We start from the raw sequence: 15,969 nt of genomic DNA on the forward strand, positions 1-15,969 counted from the left end.
TTCAATGGCTTCAATAACAGTAATAATTCTCCGCCTTTTTGGCCCAGTAGACTTCTTCACTGCCGAGGGCTCCCCCTTCTTCTGTAAAAGCTTCGTCAGATGTGGCCCTAGTGGACTTAGCGTGATAGGCAAGGATTCAGTCATTACCTTTAAAATTTCTTCCACGTCGGCAGCAGAAGGTGTTGAAGGAGCCTCTTCTTCTGTTTCAGTTGTTCTTGGCTTTGGAGCCGCAACTTTCCTCTTCTTCGGAGCAGTTATCTTCGGCTCAGGGCTCGATTTTCTACTCTTCAGAATTTCCTCATCTTCTTTCACCATTCTAGCAGCCTGTCTGCTCAGAACGCTAACAATCTTTTTTCTTTTTTGCCCTTCGGCACCCTTGTTTAATCGCTCATAATCAGGATATTCGAAGTTCAGGGCATCCATCACCCGATTCAACCTTCGCTTCGGTCGGGTGCCGAAGGCTGCAGTCATCAACTGATCTTCTTTTTTAGTGTAATTCCCCAAAATTTCGTTGCACATGGTCTCTATCATATCTAACCATTCTTGACACGGCCCTTTGAACTGTTTCTCAAATTTAAATTTATAAGGTAGCCGCACAAGTTCATTATTCTCCTTTGTCCCCTTTAGCTTCGGCATGTTCCATTCACTTAGCGTCGGGAACACTTTATAGGCCAAATATTCTTGGACCAAATCCATGGTCTCGATCTGCTCGGCTACTACCCTGAATTCTGATACAGCTTCTCGGCATGGTGACCCTAGCACCATACGGCACAGCGGCCTGGTCAACCCGTAGCTCAAACTCAGCGGGCTCAGCACCAATGTCTTCAGCTTCTCCCTCTTCTTCTCATCAGCTTTAACATAAAACCACTCATTTTCCAACCAGTTGGCCATTTGGTGCGATAGCTAACCACCGGGGTCTTCATATCTTTGTGGTAGGCAAAGTTGTAGCAACCAAAGTTCTCATGAAGACCATCTTCTCTGGCCTTCGTCTGATAGTGAAGCTCGTGCACTCGACAGAAGGCTTCGGCATTCAGGTCTACTCCCTGACTTCGAAGAGCTCAGATGAAAACGCTGAGCCTAACGATAGCGTTAGGAGTCAGCTGATGAAGATAGATCTCGAAGTTTTCCAAAACTTCTCCAATCATTTTGTTCAAAGGAAACCTCAATCCTGCTCTGAAGAAGCTCCTGAAAACTACCACCTCATCTTTTTCCGGTGTCGGAATAGTTTCTTCTCCGCCAAAACGAACCAGCTTCTCCAAAGTAGCCTAGCTTTATCATCATAGGCATATCAGCCTCAGAAACGGTGGATTTTTCAAAGTCCAAGTGACTGGGTTTGGATGACATGAGAGTGTTGTAATCTTCTTCTTCTTCATCAACATCATCTTCCTCGATGTCAGTCTGTTCAGCTTCGGCAGCAGGTGCACCTTCGTCAGTAACCCTCTCTGTCACAACCATTCTCGATTGTTTCATCACTTTAAAGATCGGGGCAGTCTCTGTGGCTTCGGCCTCTTCTCTGTCACGGATTACCCTAGCAATTGAGCGAACTCTAGCCATCAGGTGTTGAATTCCTTGCAGTTCTTACGAATGTCGATGATTTTTATGATTGTGACGAAGCTCTCTCTTATGACGAAGCTAGACAAAAACGTTGCTTTGCTTAAGAATGCAATGAGAAAGCTTCGACTATGGTTAAATTTTTCAGCAGTACAACAGTGCAATGGCAATGAATGCTGTGGTAACTTCACATCTACCCGTCTGTTTATATAGTGCTACAGGAGTGAAGGTGAATCGTCAAGTTGCCTGTACCCGCTCAACAGCCACCCGCACTCACTGAACAGTGGACCACGGTGCGTACGAGATGAATCGGCAGATCGCGCATACCCGCTACATGGTGGGACCGCCCCACGCTTGGATTATTTTAATCGTTTCTCGGCAACGAGCTCAGGGAAGGTGTTTTTCGGACCTTCGGCATTCCGAAGCCTAGGACAATTTTTCACGGATCAAGCTCGTTACGAAAAACAATCTAGCACCGCGAAGGGGCTACTGTTGGGGGTCTGCTTCGTAGCCGAAGGTCCTGTAAGAAGAAACACCTTCGGAAGATCAGTATGGAAATAATGCCAAAGCTACCTTACAGGGAACTTCGGCATAACGTCATATCTAAGACGAAGAGTTGCACCGACTTAAAGATGAAAAGACAGATTGACCCATGATAGTTTGTGTCATGGATGTAATCAGTTGTAAAGGGTATAAATGTAATTTCACACAGACTGCGCCCTGTGCATATAAATAGATGAACAGTACCGCGGTACTGTTCACGCTGATTTATACTCGCTCGTGCATCACGCTTGTACTATCTTCTTCTGTCAAGCCGAAGGTACAAATGTAATTATGTATTATTTTTGTTTATTCATGACAATATAATAAAAAAATGAGTTAACAGTGTTACATAATCATTCATGTTGTTTTTTATGTTTTACATGCTTCTTCTTTCATTAATGTATACTACACTCATGAAGATATGTCCTTCATAACCTTCGTCTGAAAATCATTATGTCTTAAGGAAAATAATGCTTCGAAATACGAAGCGCCTTAACCTTTAACATTTTGTGTTGACTTGTTCTTAATTCATATCATTTGATAACAAGTCTCCAACAGTTATCTTTTGCAAGGTCTCGGCCCTCAAACGACTGTTTTACATTCTAAATGCATTTTTACAGTTATTTCCAGTAACAATCTTGCAATAATGGTTCAAACCAGTCACCAGTGTAAGGTTCCCTCAAACTATAAGCATCGATCCACTAGACAACGACAACCTAGTAATGGGTTTCCACTAAAAAAGTACTAGCAATAGATTTATGCCCTGTTTCATGATCACTCTTATTACAACTTCCAGACCATGGCGAGTTGGTGGCACAATATAATGTCCTGTCAAGCTCAACAATTTAAGCATCACAATTCCATGTTGAGTATTTCTACACACCTCTGGACAAACAAACCACAATGATACAACGGAAAACAGTGTAGCATAAAAACAAGTCCGCTCTTAGCTTTTACAGCTCCAGAGCGCGTATAAAAAGACTATTGGGTGAACGTCTTTGACAGCATTTATCTATCTGGTAGCACATGGCCTCACGTTAAGGCTTTTGCAGCCAGTTAAGGCAAAACAGCCCCAGGGGTTTCAGTCTTCACTTACTGTCAGATCCATTCTTCGGATGGATAGCTTCCACAATAGCTTCAATCTCTTCCTTGGCACGCTCAAACACATTCGGACCTTTGACTTTGTCAACTGGTGTGTTCTCATTTATGTCAGCACTTGTTCCGTGAGTTTCATCCGTGTGGGCTTTTATTTTGTGCAGGCTCCCCTCCTTGCCTTCCTTATGTGATTCTGCATGTATTCAGATCTCAGAGATCCGCATCATACTGAGGATAAAGTTCTCAAATGAAATTGTGTTAGTAACATCGATTCTAAATCATCACCAAGCATGAAAATAGCATTACAAACTTGGAACTAAGATGATCTACAATGTTCTAAACAACCATTGAACCTTGGTCCTGTTTTTCAATCTCTATCTCTAAACAGCAGTTTCAACAGTCGTCCCACGTCACCGTTCCCCTTCCCGCTTAATTCAAAAATAAAGTAAAATTATGCACAAGTGGGAGTTTGAACCTTGGTTGTTAGCTCCACATTTACACCCACCTAACCAATAGAACACATATTTTTGTGTTTTATTAAAACAAAGTCTACCCATGTGATATATAGAAACTGTAGCAATGTACGGACAACTGACAATTAGTATCTAAAAAGCAGTACTTCCGCAAGTCGCTAAGAGTAGTAGAGTACTTCTATACTTGAAATGATATACACAAAATTCTACCATTAAGCAGCAGTAATTTTTAATATTGGGCAGTGACAACCATTATGAACTCAATATGCTCAGAAGTCCCTTTTGCAAGATTGAAATTGTCTGCATGCTAATGTTCTCGGTCATATTTCTGTGATCTTTCAGGGAAAAAATGTTGAACAAACCAACTCTTTCCCAAACATGGTGAAAGAATTAAGACAAATGCACAAGACATGTTTTTCATTACTACAAAGGAATGGCACATGCTCTTAAAAGAATAAGCAACCTGAACTTTACATTTGCAGTTGTTTTACTGTAAAATCAATGGCTCTCATCATGAATCACATTACTGTTTGCAAATGACGTTGATAAATGACAATGTCAAGCTATAGTATATGGGCTGAATGGTTTTTTGGTGAATTACATCCAACGTCTTTGGTATGAAGGATAACACATTCTATTGGTAAGTAGCTAAAGTTGTACTTAGCTTCAGTTGGCAAAAATGATCAATACACAGGGCAAAAGATATACTATAAAAAACACTATAAAAAGTGCAAATATGTGAGTTGATTCTAGGCACCGTTACTGTCCTTTCTTCTTATCCTCCAGTTTCCTGCTCTCCATTCCTTTTCATATATTTAATATACGGGGTACTAAATATGAAGTAACATCATTCTAGATAGTTTTACCATCCTTCTTCGCGTGGGGACTGGAATGGTGCTCCATCTTAGTATGAACAGCTCCGGCAAGGGCCTCGATCTCTTCCTTTGCTCGCTCAAGCAGATTGGGACCCTTCACCGTTTCCACAGGTGTTTTCTCAGTTATATCACTACTTGTTCCGTGAGTCTCCTTGTCATGAACTTTGTCTTTGTTCATGGCACTTCCCATTCAAAGCAGAGTACTTTCTCCTCCGTGGTCCACTGTGCCTGAAAATGAAAGAGCTTCCACGCATCAGGAAAAGCAAGGTAAAATTTGGGACCTGCACTTGGAGAAGGGACACATAAACCACAGTGCAAACAGTTCATTGCAACAGAAGAAAATGGGGGTTGCCAGCTTGCAATACAAGGATTAACCACCCACCTAACAGTAAATTGAGAGTTCTGAGTAAAAAGCTTACTCCCTCTACTTCAAAATACATGATGTTTAGGGCATCAACATGTTCTACAAGGTGACACATAGACTATAAATTTCTATGAAAAATATAGCATTTAAAATAAAAACGTAACTAAATAATATAACATGGTTCAATTTCTCGACCGGAAAGGGCGAGAAACCGGTAAATTTCTCGTCCCCGCTCCGGTTTTTGCTCTATTCCGGTTCCAAATTTTAAAATACAAAAGTCAATCTTTGTTTTGATCAAAACGATATTTCGGAACAGTAAAAACGAAAAGGTGAACCCTGTAATATAAGTACCTTTTTGTGATGAATGTAGTACTATCTACCCTACATTGTCAATGTATACAATTCTCACATGGTGTATATTAGTGTCTTGAAAAAGAACTGACCAGGAATGCTAAAATGACACCTATTTAGAATCAGAGGGGGTATTGGATAGTAAGCAGCCGCCAAACCACCAGCAATCATCTAACAAAGGTGCATAAAACTGACATGATTTAATGGACACCTCCATCCCCATTACAGATTGCCTAGGAAAGAAGCCAGTGCTTTGGTTGGATATTTCAGAATCAAGGACGCAGGGTGCTCACCTTAGAATCCAGGGTAGTTTTTTCAGCGAGTCTCGAGAAAACATTTTTTTCAGTGAATCTGGAAGACCCGCCATATTACAGATTATGACTTACCCGATTCGGTAACAGGAACTGATATAATACTCGGTTCCGGACGCAAAGAATACTCTTCATCCATTCAATAGGCAGAAGTTTTTCCCTTTCTCTAAATCGTCAATGGAAGCATGAGCGCTGCTACAAATCAATCATTCCTACAGCGGTACAGCCTACTGCGCTAAGATCATGCGAACACCATGTCTCAAGTTGGTCCTCACGTCGATGCCAATGAACACAAAAAAACCAGAGAGAGAGAGAGAGACGAACGGGGGATAGTTGGAGGAAGAGGGGGAAGGGGGGCACTTGCCTGTCGTCGCCGGTGGGGCTAGCCGGCGCCCGGCGAAGTCGATTGTCCCTGCCTCCCTGGGGAGGCGAGCAGGTGCAGAGATGCAGGATCGAGAGACAGCGCACGTTCGGGCAAAGGAAACGGACGAAACAATGGGTATATTCCTCAGCCCGGCCTATAGATGGCCAGCCGGGCCGGGATAAACGGGTCGGCCCGAAGCACGGCACGACCCGTAGTGCCTGGGCACGACACGGCACGGCTAGTGTCGGGCCCGTGCCGGCACGGCCCGATAGGTAGTGCCGTGCCTGGGCCGAGCATCAGGCACGCTGGGCCGGCACGATTAGCCTCTAGGCATGGTTAGACACGATTATGCATGATTAGATCCAAACACGACTAGTTAGCTGTGTGTTGTACTCTTTTTTCTTATCTAGGGTTTTCTCACAATGGTGAGTTTTTACCTAAATAGGTTTTTAATGAGTCAGCCATTGCACTAAACAGTTCAATATTAGCTATTTTAGTATGTTTTAACTGTGTTTGTGAATATCTGACTAAAATTCTGTGGTATAGTGCTAAACGGGCTATATGGGCTAAACGGGCTAAATGGGCTAAACGGGCCGGCACGGCACGGCTAAGCAGGCTTAGTGCCGTGCTTGGGCCTGGCCTTAGGCACTAGTGCCGTGCCGGCACGGCACGGCTATTAAACGGGCCAAACGGATCGTACCCTAACCGTGCCGTGCCCGGGCCGGGCCGTGCCGTGCCGCCCATTTGGCCATCTCTAGCCCGGCCCAATCGAGCCCACAGCCTATTGAATAGTGGTTCACATTGTCAAGACATTTCACCGACATGCGGGACCGGATGACATTAGGCCCATCTGTCAGTTGACGTGCGCCTTTCCGATTACGGAAAGCGTTGGAGCTTTCTCTGCCACCAGACGCTCAGGGGCACCCCGGGCCTACCTGCCAGCGTCGGTCAGAGACCCGCCTCCGTCTCTGAATCGGCCGCTGCCGCTACCGCCGCCGGCGGCGACGACCATGCCCCGCGCCGCTACGGGTGCGATCACTGCGGCGTTCCTGCGCGCGCAGGCCCCGCACATGGCGCCGCTGGCATCGCGCATCGCGCGCGCGTTCCCCGGCCTCGCCACCGCCGCCGCGACGCGCTTCGCTCCCTCCTCGTCCGCGTCCTCGCCGCGGCTTGGCCTCGTCCCGCGCCTCCGATCCGGTGCGTCAAGCGCTCCAAGTTGTACAAAAATTTACGGCCTGCGCGGCCGCGTATCAGCTGCTCGACGTAACGCCGCCTGGTTGTTTCCTTACCTGTTTCTCTTCCAGCGCGCTCCTTCTCCGGCGCCCGTGCGTCTCCCGTTAGCGGCGCGGTTTCTGGCTCCTCGACGTCGGAGGAGGGCCAGCAGCTGCAGTCGGAGCTCATCTTCCTGGGCACGGGCACCAGCGAGGGCATCCCGCGCGTCAGCTGCCTCACGCACCCCACCAAGATTTGCCCCGTATGCCATTTGCCCATTGGCCTCAATTCACCATCTATCTATATTGCCCAACAACATTGCGTCGTCTATGCTGCTTTTTTTTTTGCTCAGTGTAGCTTGCGTTATCCTGTCCTGTCCTGCATGCAGGTTTGCACCAAGGCGGCTGAGCCAGGGAACCCGAACAGGAGGCGCAACACCTCTATCCTTCTGCGCCACGCCACCCCGTCTGGCACCACAAACATCGTTGTTGATGCCGGCAAGTATGTGCTATGATGAACACTACAACTCAGCTTTGCTTCATTTCTTCACTGACCTGAGTAACTAGCTTATGGTTTGTTTATTCTCATCAGGTTCTTCTATCACTCGGCACTCCAGTGGTTCCCCACGTTTGGGTGCTGTCTTTGATCTGATCTGATACAATATTCAGTTTGTTTGGTTGCAAAGTTGGTCATGCAAAGTGTTTACTCCCACTTTTCAGTTTGAGGACAATCGATGGTGTCATTATTACCCATTCTCATGCTGATGCCATTGGAGGTATGTAACCTGTGCAACTTTGGGTCCTGTTGTAACTGTTTAGCTTAAAGCAATGGTGTTGGTACCAGCTGGGAGCCTGGGACAATAATCCATGTTCCTTCTTATCTTGTCTTTTTCAATAAAATAAAATAAAACAAAGGAAGATAATGTCTCTGGCGCAGGGCTTGATTGTCTTCGTGATTGGACGAACAATGTTCAGTCATCGATCCCAATTTATGTGGCAGAACGTGATTATGAGGTTGGTTTTTTTTTCCCTTTTTGGTCTCTGTTCTGTATGAAGACAAGACAAATTTTACAAGTACAGAGACAACTTCCTAGCCTGTTGACTGTTCGTTTTATAATAGTAGCAAATGAAAAGTGAAAAATCTGTTAAAAATATCATCGCCTTCTTTTCGTTTTTATCCTGATCACAAAAATTTGCTCATTTGCTTTTCTGTGACAGGTGATGAAGATGACCCACTATTATCTCATCGACACAAGTGTAGTTATACCTGGAGCCGCAGTTTCAGCATTGCAATTTAACATTATAAAAGAGGAACCATTTATGGTTCACAATCTTGAGGTTTGTAATATGAAACTGTAACTAGCAAGTGTAAGGAAATAATATCCCCCTACCCGTGTCATTGTGTTTTATAATCGCAAAGCACCCTCCTTGACTCGGTGGATGCTGTATGGGTTCGGGATTCACAGTTATAAACTTGTGCTTATAGCCTTATTTTGGTGAATTATCACGTGATAGGTTCAGTTATAATTAATTGAGAATATTTAAGTAATAGAACTTATTGGCACAAACAAACTGATCATACGGTTCAAAAACTTGGGTACTTGTTCAATTATAAATAAAATACCTATCTGTAAGGGAACTGTTTGAATGGGTTGTATTGAAGCATTTCCCTTTAGTAAATGAGCAGTTTGAACTCCTATTTTCAGTGTTGGGTTAGAATGACTGCTAGAAGCAAACTTGCAATACTTGCCAGCATGTGAATTTTAGTACCTATCACGGAACTATCATTTGTTCTTTAAGTGAGTGCCCATTCATTTGCTTTTCCTTCTATATCGGCGCATACTAACCGTATTTCAACAATCATATAAAAGATAGAAGCACTTCTTATTACTTTCTGAAGCTACAGCTTCTTCATCTCAGGTGATTCCTTTACCTGTTTGGCACGGTCAGGGTTACCGCTCTCTTGGTTTTCGTTTTGGTGATGTATGCTATATAAGGTAGACCAAGTTCAGTGCAAGGTTAATTTTACTACAATGAACTGTGTTGCTGTAAGGCCTCTTGTCTGAATTCCTATGTTGGATGCAGTGATGTCAGTGATATACCCGAAGAAACATACAAGCTTCTGGAAAACTGTGAACTTCTTATAATGGTATCATATATAATAATTATTTGCTTCTAACTGTTACATCATAAAGTTATTGGATTTACAACAGCACTAAAGCGTTTCTTATTATTTTTTGTGCATCTTTCTCAACTATTAATGTCTGATTGCATCTAAGTTTGGTGGATAACTTTGTACAGGATGCTCTAAGACCTGATCGTTCTTCATCAACACACTTCGGACTACCAAGGGTTAGTCCTACAGCTCTACTATAACATCCCTTAACTTGTTCACTGTAATCCTTTTGATGTATCCACCGTGCAGGCTCTTGAGGAAGTTAGGAAAATCAAACCAAAGAAAACACTGTTTACTGGTAGGAACTCAGAACTCACTGACCACTCGTACACATGCTTTTGTTTTAAAATTTGTTAACTCTTGCATTTTGTTCCCCAATGGTTGTACAAGTACAAAGCCCACTCTTTCATGGACTGCTTAGTTTGCTAGAAAGAAGCTTGCATGATTATTTTATAAAGTCGGCAACATGAAAATGTGTTTGCCTTTGCTTGGGTGCGTTGAACCACAATCCCTTTGTGACTGCCACAGCAAGAATATGGGGATATTTGTAACTTTATAATTTAACTCTGAGGTTATCGGAAACTTTTACCCTTATTTGATATTATTTCCCAATGCTAATGAAAGATAAGACTAGATGTCCATCCATGACCATTACCATTGACTCATTGAGAGCTTACTGTTGTTAGCATTCAATGATTCCCCCCTTTTCCCCATCATTAAAGCATTCGAAGATCAAGCGATATCTTTTCTTGTTTATAGACATTGATGCTTATAATTATTTGACCCGATTTCATTACTAGGCTAATGTCCCATATTTCATTGTTTATACAGTTTGTCTGGTCTTGCCAATGATTGAGTTGTATTGAATGGTATCTTCAGGAATGATGCATTTGATGGACCATGAGAAAGTAAACAGTGATCTTGCCAGGCTGATTGGAACAGACGGTCTTGACATCCAGCTTAGCTATGACGGTCTCAGGATACCTGTAAGGCTCTAGAATTATTATTATTTTTTGGAAAAAATATTTATGTATTGGGTGCTGCTAATTGATGATTTCAGAGTCTCTTTAGTTCGAACTGAGTAAAATGATGACCAGATGTAAATGTAATCTGATGAGCTCTCGATGCAGTGCGATTTTACTTTTCATTCTTTCCCCCTCAGAGAGGAAACTTATGTAGCAGAGTTATACCAAATACTTTCTGACGTAATAAAGTCAGATTATTTGATTTTGTGAATGGATTTTCTTCTCTTTTGTTGATATACAACACTCTTCCATGGATTTTATTTCGTCTGGTACTTTGGTGTGATATTGTTAAACAATCTCAATCTTCCTTTAATGAGGGAGCAGTTCATGGGAGTTTGTTTCTTGAAATCCACTTAATAAACAAGAAAAAAAGAAGAAAGAGGGGCTCAGTCAACCATTTAGTCTGCGATATCATATTAGACAAATGATTACTGGGTACAGATGAAACACATGGCTTGTTTTTCTTCAGCGATTCATTCTGGATCCCACAAAAAATTAGTAATTTCTTTCCTAGGCCACACATAATAAAAAGCTAATGTCCAGGAATCGACTACACTCCAGCTGCTCGTCCCAGCCTTTCCCTTAGGATCTTCACTCCCATATATCTGAACAAAAAGTACGACAAAAAGCTATTCAGTCTCTACACTTAGAGTTTAAACTTTTGTAGCAAAACAAGGAAGTTTCAACTGTGTGAGGTACTGTACCTGCCCATCATCATAACTGTAGCTTGAGGGTTGGTCCCTGGCGATTTAGAAAATATTGAGCCGTCAACCACCCGGAGACCTGAAACTCCAAGCACCCGGTAATGCTGGTCAACCACCTTCCCTACATGGCACCCACCATGATAATGCCAGATGGTGATCACAGTGTCCTTGCAAAACTGCTCCAGGGATTCTGTGTCATTTGTATGCTTCGGTATCAGGTTCACATTAGCCTGCACGCTCATATTGAGCACCCTTTCCATCGATAACCCAGCACCATCAGCAGAGAGTTCAGAGAAACGGTTTGTCTTGAGTATCCTTTCAATGGTCTTGATACCATAGATACAGCGATTGAGATCCTGTGGATGACTGAAGTAGTTGAAGGTAACTGCTGGATTGTTCCGGACATCAGTGTCTGTGAGGACCAGATGGCCTGTGGACATCGGACCATCAATCTTTTCAAGTATAAAACCGCCGTGGAATACCTCTTTGGGCAGATTAAGTTTGTTATGGGCGTATTTCTGGGCTGCTTCCAGGGTTCTTTGCTTCGGAGGAATGGTAGACAGCTGTCCAATCTGTATTTCGCAGGAATGCAGCATATTAGGCTGATGAGATTAAACAAGCAATTAATTTCACATAATCATGAAAGCTATGGTGGCACTTGTGATTGCATTGCATGAGTTCTTTTTTCTTGGGGGGAGGGGGGGTTGAAAGCTGAAACAGAAGAACGTAAAAAAACATAAAACCTGACTTAAACATGCTTATTTCCTAAAGTTTACTATGACAAGCATATGCATGTCCATTGGTAGCAATGAATGGCTCTAGTTTCACAGCTATGGTCTTAATACTGAGTGCTATACACATCAGAACTTTTGGCTAGTTATACTTGGCTCAGCAGTTGAGCACAAAGAAGCAGGTTTTCTAATTGTGTATGGTATGGGCTTCAAACTATGTATCTGTTTTACTCTTCTACTCTCTGCACACAAAGCATCAAAGTGCAAAATGAAGCTTGTAAAAAGAAATAGGTATGTGCAATATGGAACTGTAGGGAATAGCGATGGCAGACCTCAGCAGACATGATTCCATGGTGGCAGTGGACACTCTCCGACGACTGACCAAACCCGCTGCTGGCCTCAATGAACACGCCTTCTTCAGTTATTCCAACAGTTTCAATGAGAGACTGCCGAGGAGGGCTTCTTGTTGGTATGAATATGGAGTTCATGGGGTTGTCAGCCATCCCTTTACCCACATATCTGTTATGGAGAACCACTGGAATGTTATGATTCTTGAGGTCGTTCTTGGGCCCGATCCCACTGAGCAGCAGCAGCTGGGGGGTGCCGATCGCACCAGCAGATACAATTACTTCACTGTCTCTGTTGCTGTTCAAGAATGCCTGGTGGTGTCTCCCATCCTCATCAGTGAATTCGACTCCGATGGCTCTTGCCTTCAGTCGTCCTGCATCAGAATGGCGTTTCTGAAAACGGTACGTATTTGCTGTATCCTTTCCCTCTTTCTATTCTAGGTTATTTCGGCACCTTTGTGACATGATTAGTCTACGGAAGGGTGCTTACATTACATGTGTGTACATGGGCATATCATTACCTTGTCGCGAGCCAAACACTATCTTGTGCACACTAGCGTGGAGCAGCACCTTCAGGTTGCTAGCATCTCCAGCTGCTAGTAAGTCGGCAGCTGTGTGGCGGTACCCAGTCTCGTCAAAGATGGTGCCACCCACCTTTGTTCCAGAGACATGATCGTAGGTGTACCCATTGAAGGGGGCTACACCTGCTTGTAGCAGCCCATCCCGTAGCGCCGCCTGCCAAGGCGCGATCTTAGGCCACTGGACAATCTTGTCCTCTACCCAAGGGTATGATTTGTTCACCAGGTCTTCATCCCAGCCGGCCTCCTGGATAAAGCTGTAGGTACAAGAACATGATATGAATACTGGCATAACAGTATTATTATTATTGTTGTTATTTAGAATGTGGGTATTGATTTTTTTTTCTTCCTAATTTAAATCCATGGAAACTATTGGGAGAAGGAAAACCTATAAATAAAACAATTGGTAGGTGGATCTTGATCCTAGTTGCAGTTGGCCTGAGCTGTACTGGGGGGCTTGGCTTGGTTATTTCTCAACATGTCCAGACAACATAATAGTTACCATAGCCCATAGCGTCGAAGCAGTTATGAGCCCCATGTGATATTGTTTGTTGCCTCTTCTGGGATCTAGCTCGCTGCTGTGGTGTAGTACATGAGTGGACAGCAGTATGGCTGACAAGAAACACGAGGTGGTCTTTAATAAGGTTTTATTCTGAGAACCACAGCAATGTGTTACAGGCAGAGAGCTGAAGCCCTTCAATGCACACCGGTCTAGTATCTGAACGTTTCTCTTGAAGCCGTCAGGTTATCCGCGTAAGCACGCTTTTGTATGCTATTTCCCAAGAATAATAATAAGACCTACAGCTGATCTTAGAATTGTCATGTGACCCAGACAAGACATATAGTCAAGTGTATGCTTCGAGTGTAGGAGGCAGTGCACTCAAAGCTTACTTGATTGCCTGTTTCGGTATGGTCGTTGCTGCTCTAGCATGCATTTGGCTCACTTGGCATTTTCTTTCTGTGTGATTGAGCTGTTTGAAGATTAATGCAAGTGCCTGTACGCTATAGCCTGAGTTCGGATTCACCAGATACATGGATAATTGAATGCTATTGTGGAAAGCGATATGTTGATAGGCGTCTTTTTGTTCTTGCTAAAATTTTTCTGCACCCTGCTAAAATGCAGGGAGTGAGTGATAGTAGCAGATATAGGCCCTGTTTGTTTGGGATTATAATCTATATAGATTATATAATCCAATATAAATAAGCTAGTGAGGAAACAAACAAGCAACTTATCTGATAAGATTATATAATCTAGCACTTGAGATTATGATAATTCTATAAGCTCATCAAAGGGTGCTTATTTCAGCTTATTTTTGATGAAAAACCCACTACCCATGGCAAGTTGATTAAAATTACTTTCAATTGCCATCCACCTATCCATAAGCGTTCTCCCACCAGACAATTAAAACAACCAAGGGTATTATTGTATTTGTATGCATATGAATAATAAGCCGAGTCCAAATAATCTGAGCTAACAAACAACAACACCTAGCTTATTTAATCCAGAGCAAATAATCCAGAGCAAATAATCTAGATTATATAATCTATAAGTTGAAACAAACAGGGCCATAGTGCAGGACGCCAGTAGTCAGGCAGACCTGACCATTTATTATTTCACCCTGTCGCTACCACTGCTCTCTGCTTACCCTAGAACTCGTGCTACAGTCATGAAAGTGACTGGTCTGGTCAGATTGCTGCTAGCTGTATGATTTTGGTTCCAACCTGTGTTCTTCCTGTGTGAATCTAATGCTGCCCATTGTGGGCAATGATAGTAATAAATAAATAAATAAGATAAGAGTGGGTTCATTTTTTTGGGGTAAAAATCTCCCTGTTTTGTCATGCACAGCAGAGCTCAGCTCGGGGGAGCTGTCACACCCACACCCAGCAGTATAGTGCAGAACACATCATGCATCCAATGCATCGCATACCTTGGGCTGGCCCGGCTGTAGAAGCCGGCATTGATGCAGGTCCCACCGCCCAACACCCTCGCCCGGGCATTGATGACGCCGTCGGTGGAGATGAAGGCCTGCGACGGCGAGTCCGGCGCCATGTTCATGAGCCCGATGTGGAAGTTCTGCATGTAGGAGACGTTGCGGTCGCCGTACGGGGAGCCTCCGCGCTCCAGCAGCAGCACCCTGTACCTGTGCGACAGCGTCGCCGCCAGCGGGCACCCCGCGGTGCCGCCGCCGACGATGATGTAGTCGTACGTCGTCGGGCACCCCGCGGGGTAGCTGCTGGCCTTGTGGAAGGGCGGGAGGTTCCTCAGGCTGAATGCTTCTTCCTTGCCTGCGACAGAGGACGAGCAGTTGCACTGTTACCGTTATGTTATGCCTGCGTGATTCTTCGATTTTTTTTTTCTTCCTGCTGTGAGTGTGAGCTACGTAATGAACAGTTTCATCCTATCGGGTTTTTTTCTTGAGTGAGCAAAGCTTGCTTCTGATCTAATTGAGCTTGCGTGCGCTCTTGACATCGTGCCACCCTGGACCTGGGGATGGCATATCAGGCAGGTGCGTATCTTTCTTTCTTATTCTTATTATCTGTTGCTATTTTCTCTTCTTGCTAACCAACAAACAGGCGGTGGTGTGCCACTTCAGCATTCTGAAGCGGTAGTGGCAGAAGCCAACAAACAGGCAACGATGGAGGAAAAAAAAGAACATCAAGCGCAATGCCAGAAGACGAAGGAAGCAAGAAAGCAGAAGCTGCTGGGAAACCAAGAGAAGAATCTTCCATCAGCATGAGTACCTCGGGACAGCTCCAAGAGGAAGAGCAGGCACGCCAGCAGCAGCAGCAGCAGCTTGAACAAGAGCAGAGCTCTGCCGCTCAACGCCATCGGACTGAGCTGAACCTTCAGCAGCGCCCGGCACAGCAAGCAAAAGACGGGAGCTCCTCTCGTTCTCGAGCAGAGAAAGGTGAGCTGCTCGACCTGTCCCCTCCCTTGAACCCTCTGCTCCCCACCTCTCGACCCGGCTAGTGGCGTTGTATTGGAGCTGGTTTATATGTAGCCGGCCGGCCGGCGTGTGTCGTTGGAGGGATTGCAAGCTTGCAGGCCACATCAGATGAGAGTGCTGGCTGAGCCCGAGCCGGCATTGAAGTGGAGCTCACCAGCTGCAGTAAGGGCCATTGAATGCTCGCTGAGGGAGCAGAGCAAGCACTGCCCTGGTACAACCGGGATTTATGGACTTCTTCATCAACCAACCAACCAGCCCTCACAAAGCTGCGGCGATGGTGGCGCCCCCTCCTCCCTCATTTACAAGAATGACAGGCATCTCT

General features: G+C 44.4%; 3 protein-coding genes across 3 annotated transcripts; 1 reads left to right on the top strand and 2 right to left on the bottom strand.

The window, feature by feature from the left end:
- Positions 1 to 2,852: 2,852 nt before the first annotated feature.
- On the bottom strand, positions 2,853 to 6,016 carry LOC100501056 (uncharacterized). Its single transcript, NM_001195894.1, has 3 exons — positions 5,928 to 6,016; positions 4,529 to 4,765; positions 2,853 to 3,382 (listed from the first exon to the last, which is right to left on the bottom strand). The coding sequence occupies exons 2-3, from the start codon at positions 4,725 to 4,727 to the stop codon at positions 3,183 to 3,185; spliced, it is 399 nt and encodes a 132-aa protein (NP_001182823.1). The 5' UTR covers positions 4,728 to 4,765; positions 5,928 to 6,016; the 3' UTR covers positions 2,853 to 3,182.
- A 750-nt stretch (positions 6,017 to 6,766) lies between these two features.
- On the top strand, positions 6,767 to 10,570 carry LOC100276574 (uncharacterized). Its single transcript, NM_001150330.2, has 12 exons — positions 6,767 to 7,124; positions 7,232 to 7,401; positions 7,528 to 7,640; positions 7,731 to 7,772; positions 7,859 to 7,914; positions 8,076 to 8,152; positions 8,357 to 8,476; positions 9,059 to 9,135; positions 9,224 to 9,287; positions 9,440 to 9,490; positions 9,564 to 9,612; positions 10,194 to 10,570. The coding sequence occupies exons 1-12, from the start codon at positions 6,938 to 6,940 to the stop codon at positions 10,310 to 10,312; spliced, it is 1,125 nt and encodes a 374-aa protein (NP_001143802.2). The 5' UTR covers positions 6,767 to 6,937; the 3' UTR covers positions 10,313 to 10,570.
- Positions 10,571 to 10,739: 169 nt separating this feature from the next.
- On the bottom strand, positions 10,740 to 15,644 carry LOC100192014 (protein HOTHEAD). Its single transcript, NM_001137438.1, has 6 exons — positions 15,442 to 15,644; positions 14,628 to 14,985; positions 12,643 to 12,956; positions 12,107 to 12,495; positions 11,044 to 11,615; positions 10,740 to 10,944 (listed from the first exon to the last, which is right to left on the bottom strand). The coding sequence occupies exons 1-6, from the start codon at positions 15,527 to 15,529 to the stop codon at positions 10,890 to 10,892; spliced, it is 1,776 nt and encodes a 591-aa protein (NP_001130910.1). The 5' UTR covers positions 15,530 to 15,644; the 3' UTR covers positions 10,740 to 10,889.
- Positions 15,645 to 15,969: the final 325 nt, after the last annotated feature.

The sequence above is a fragment of the Zea mays genome, chromosome 7 (assembly GCF_902167145.1).
Source record: "Zea mays cultivar B73 chromosome 7, Zm-B73-REFERENCE-NAM-5.0, whole genome shotgun sequence".
Taxonomy (NCBI): domain Eukaryota; kingdom Viridiplantae; phylum Streptophyta; class Magnoliopsida; order Poales; family Poaceae; genus Zea; species Zea mays.

Bases quoted from the DNA above. Each gene is read 5' to 3' on its own strand.
- LOC100501056 (NM_001195894.1), bottom strand. From the start codon at position 4,727: ATGGGAAGTGCCATGAACAAAGACAAAGTTCATGACAAGGAGACTCAC. The intron at 3,383-4,528 runs GTAAAACTATCT...GAATACATGCAG, and splicing joins TCCCCACGCGAAGAAGGATG to AATCACATAAGGAAGGCAAG.
- LOC100276574 (NM_001150330.2), top strand. From the start codon at position 6,938: ATGCCCCGCGCCGCTACGGGTGCGATCACTGCGGCGTTCCTGCGCGCG. The intron at 7,773-7,858 runs GTGCTGTCTTTG...CCCACTTTTCAG, and splicing joins CAGTGGTTCCCCACGTTTGG to TTTGAGGACAATCGATGGTG. The intron at 7,915-8,075 runs GTATGTAACCTG...TCTCTGGCGCAG, and splicing joins TCATGCTGATGCCATTGGAG to GGCTTGATTGTCTTCGTGAT.
- LOC100192014 (NM_001137438.1), bottom strand. From the start codon at position 15,529: ATGGCGTTGAGCGGCAGAGCTCTGCTCTTGTTCAAGCTGCTGCTGCTG. The intron at 12,496-12,642 runs GTAATGATATGC...ATTCTGATGCAG, and splicing joins AGTGTTTGGCTCGCGACAAG to GACGACTGAAGGCAAGAGCC. The intron at 10,945-11,043 runs GTACAGTACCTC...CTTTTTGTTCAG, and splicing joins ACAGTTATGATGATGGGCAG to ATATATGGGAGTGAAGATCC.